The 3,975-nt window shown below is 51.9% G+C and overlaps 1 protein-coding gene across 1 annotated transcript; it reads left to right on the forward strand.

Annotated features, from left to right (window-relative positions):
* Window positions 1-2,609: 2,609 nt before the first annotated feature.
* Window positions 2,610-3,546, forward strand: LOC123042060 (FCS-Like Zinc finger 2). Its single transcript, XM_044464587.1, has one exon. It carries the CDS (start codon window positions 2,704-2,706, stop codon window positions 2,998-3,000), a length of 297 nt encoding a protein of 98 aa, XP_044320522.1. The 5' UTR covers window positions 2,610-2,703; the 3' UTR covers window positions 3,001-3,546.
* Window positions 3,547-3,975: the final 429 nt, after the last annotated feature.

Genomic DNA, 3,975 nt, shown 5'->3' on the forward strand with positions numbered 1-3,975 from the left:
CAGAGGTGCACGACAGCGATGAGGATGCTTGCATATGGAGCTCCCAGTGATTCACTCGACGACTATGGGTGCATGGCCGAGTCCACCAGTATAGAGTGTTTCTACAAGTTCTGTCAGGCAGTGGTGGCAGTGTTTGGGCCACAAATACTTGAGAACACCCAATGCGGAATACACTGCTCGGATCCTAGCCCAGAATGCAGCAAGAGGATTTCCTGGGATGCTTGGAAGCATCGACTGCATGCATTGAAAATGGAAGAACTGCCCATTTAGTTGGCAGGGGATGTACAAAGGCGCCAAAGGCGGTTGCAGTGTGGTGCTTGAGGCGGTAGCCACACAGGACCTCTGGATTTGGCACACCTTCTTTGGTATGCCAGGAACTCACAATGACATCAACGTGCTGCAGTGCTCTCCTGTTTTTGCCAAGCTCGTTGAGGGCCATTCTCCTCCGCTGAACTTCGAGATCAATGGGCACCAATACAACAAGGGGTACTATCTAGCTGACGGCATCTATCCGAGATGGTCGACATTTGTGAAGACGATCTCAAACACTGTGGCAGGAGGCAAGAACGCCTGGTTTGCGAAGGTTCAGGAGGCTTGCAGGAAGGATGTGGAGCGGGCATTTGGTGTGCTCCAATCTCGATTTGCTGTTGTTCGGTACCCCGCTCAGACCTGATAGAAAGATCAAATGTGGGATATCATGACTTGCTGTGTCATCTTGCACAACATGATCATCGCGAGCGAGCAAGAAGACCCAGTGTTTGACACTGAACCATACTACAGGCAGGGTCCTCTAGCCGAAGTTGATCACCAGCTACCGGCAACTTGGACTGCCTATCTCAGTATGCGTCAGGAGATCCGAGACCCACAGGTGCATCATCAACTGCAGAAAGATCTGATTGAGCACCTATGGAGGGTCAAGGCGGACGCCGCGTGATGAAATACGAGTTTTTATTTGTTGAACTATATAATTTGTATTGAACTATTTGTTCTTGTAGTATTTTGTTGAAGTATTTGATTTTTCTGTGATGAAATATGTGTGTTTTGATAATTGAACGCCGAAACCACGTCGAATATGGGCCTATTCTCGCCCATATGGACTGTTTATTCGCCGAAAATGGGCTGCAAAGTGGGCCAATTTCGACGCCTGGGGGCGGGTTGGGGCCGACGACTGGGCGCAAAACCGCCCCTAGCGCCGAGTGTGTCGCCGGCTCGCCCCCAGGCGGCGCTTTTAGACGCCCCATGGGGGCCAACGGCTGGAGATACCCTCATGGCTTGGCGCGTTGGTCGTTGTCGAGTGTCGACATACAACCAATGATGTGCCCCGTCACCGCCATGTAGCTCGGGATCGACATATAACCAATGATGTGCCCCGTCACCGCCATGTAGCTCGGGACTATTATGCAGTAACAGCTGTCGTGCACGGCCGCTTTTTTATTCCTGGAAGCGAAAATCAGCGAGCCCAATACTCCACACTCTGCAGCCAAGGTTAGTTGTGGTCGGCAGCACTCCGCAGTCGACGCGAGTGCTTCCATGAGATTCCCGTGCGATGTAGTCAGATACTGCCAAGTTTCACTCCTCTCGCGGAGGAAGATGTCGAGCTTCTCCCGATGTTCGCATACTCCGATGATTACGTCCGATGCGTCAGTGTTACTACTCGAGGAAGCTGCAAAAACAAAACAAATTGCGTGCAGATCTCAAGAAAAGCTGCGCCCCAGGACGAGACCTGCATGCCTCGCCGGCAGCAAAGACCGGTGGACTGCGAGGTGCCAATGGAATCTTGAGTTGATCCGTTCAACGCTCGACGGCAACGTGCACTATTCCCGACCTGGCTAAACAAACCCGGCTGGCAACTTCTCTCTAGTTAAACTCCTCGACCATCTGGCACTTTTCTCCAGCAGCATCCTTCAGCATCAAGTTTTTAAGACTGCAAGTGGCTGCACGCATTGCTTGTAGCTGCAACAAGCTGGTGCACGCGCTTGAGATCTGCAAGTGTGCGCGCGAGTCCACTGTTCACAAGTTGCTGCTGTGGCGTGCATGCGCGCTCGCACGGATGCACCACAGCTCCCTCAAGATTCCCTCCCGTGTGACACTAACTGAAGGAGGGGACACCGAATTATTTTCTGTCTATTTCTTTCCTTCATCTCGTGTTTGTTCAAAATATCACATACAGTACAGTGCATGATTGGCATTGGTGTCCATTATTAGCCATGTGGGGCACCTGTCTCGTATGTTGGCAAAAAGCTTGGCGCGCTAATTATCGGCACTAAGCATTAGCGCTAGTTTAAGCAAAGCTGCCTAATCTTATACTCACACGAGTACAGCCGGAATATACTTCAAGTATTTTGAGAGTTTTCAAATATAGCTACATTTGTAGCCTTCACAAAATATCACAACTTACATCAACTGGGACGTTCATTATTGAGGACCTGGTCGACCTCGCCCGGACACACCACGATTGCCGTCGTTTTCCTCTCGGTGGAGCCGAGCGCAGTATTGCCCGACCCGTGGGCGCACCGGACCACAGCATTCCGACGGCCTTTGCCGTGTCCGTCTCCACGCACCATATATACCTGAGCCTTCCCATTCTTTCTTCACACAGCTCGCTCGCTCTCCTCTTCCTCCCTCTCCAGTCTCCACGCACCATATATACGCTCTGCTGAGCATTTTGTTGCAAAGTCACCTACACACACATACCAATATACCATGGCGCCATCAGTGGCCTGCTCCTTCTTCTTCGACAACGAGCTGATCGGCGAGCCCGGCATGCCGGCGATGGACGCGTGCGCGCTCTGCGCCAAGCCACTGGCGCGTGACCGCGACGTCTTCATGTACAGAGGGGACACGCCCTTCTGCAGCGAGGAGTGCCGCCACGAGCAGATGCACCTCGATGCCGTCTGCGCCAAGCAGGCCACCCGGAGGCAGCAAAGATTCTCGGCGGAGACGGAGTCCAACCGTCACCGTGGGCAGAGGCAGTCCAGGAAGGTGTCGGTCGCGAGCTAACCGGCTGGCCGCTGAAAGTTTTGTTTGGATCGACAAGATCTGAATTCAGAAGAATACAGCACCTGTATTCTAACGAATCATCGTCGTCTCCGTCTCTCCGGCCGGTGCTCTAGCCTGGTCCGGTGGAGGCACCAGAGGCAGCTTGGCGCCGCCTACAGGAGGCAAGGCAAGGCAGCAGCATCAGGCGGCACCAAGCATAGGTGTCTGTAGCTTCCCATATCTGTCCATCGCTAGCTGACTAGGCTCCCCAGATGGGAGGAAATTCTACTTGTTCTCGGTCCAAAATAGAAAAGTAATCGCCATGGATCTGACGAGAGCAATCAAACATGATTAATCGCCCTCTCTTGTTTAGTTTCCCTTTAATGATTCGATCCTGTTTGGTTTTGGATACCACATCCACATGCAACAGCAGCGTCACTGTAAATACATCATGGCAACCAACCTACAAATTATCTTGCCCCTAAATTTTGTTATGCTTTTCGGATTTATACCATCTCTAATGTTTCTAGTGATATGCAAATACAATTTGAGGCGAGATTTTATCCATATGATTTTATGATATTTTGCTAAATCAGAATTTTTTTTAAGATTTTCTACCCTCTTTGTTCACAAATATAAGATGTTCTGTTTTGTTTGAATCGGATGTATATAGACACACTTTAATGTGTTTGTTCACTCATTTCGGTCTATATATGTAGTCTATATAGTAAAAAATCTTCAAAACATCTTGTATTAACGAACCGTGGGAGTAATAATGGCGAGTGCCCCCCCCCCCCCCCCCCCCCGCTCCCGCAAGCGGTTCGGGGAAACCCTAGGCCGCCGATCCCCCCGTTCCTCCTCCAACCTCCCTCCCCTGCCGCAGCTTGGTGGCGCCGCCGGGCAAAGCCCGGCCGGCATAGGCGGCGGCAGGGCTGCTTCTCCCTCTTCCGCTCGGGGTCCTGGACTGGCGCGGGACGGCCCACCGACGGAGGCGCC

This window comes from Triticum aestivum, chromosome 2B (genome assembly GCF_018294505.1).
Source record: "Triticum aestivum cultivar Chinese Spring chromosome 2B, IWGSC CS RefSeq v2.1, whole genome shotgun sequence".
NCBI classification, from domain to species: Eukaryota; Viridiplantae; Streptophyta; class Magnoliopsida; order Poales; family Poaceae; genus Triticum; species Triticum aestivum.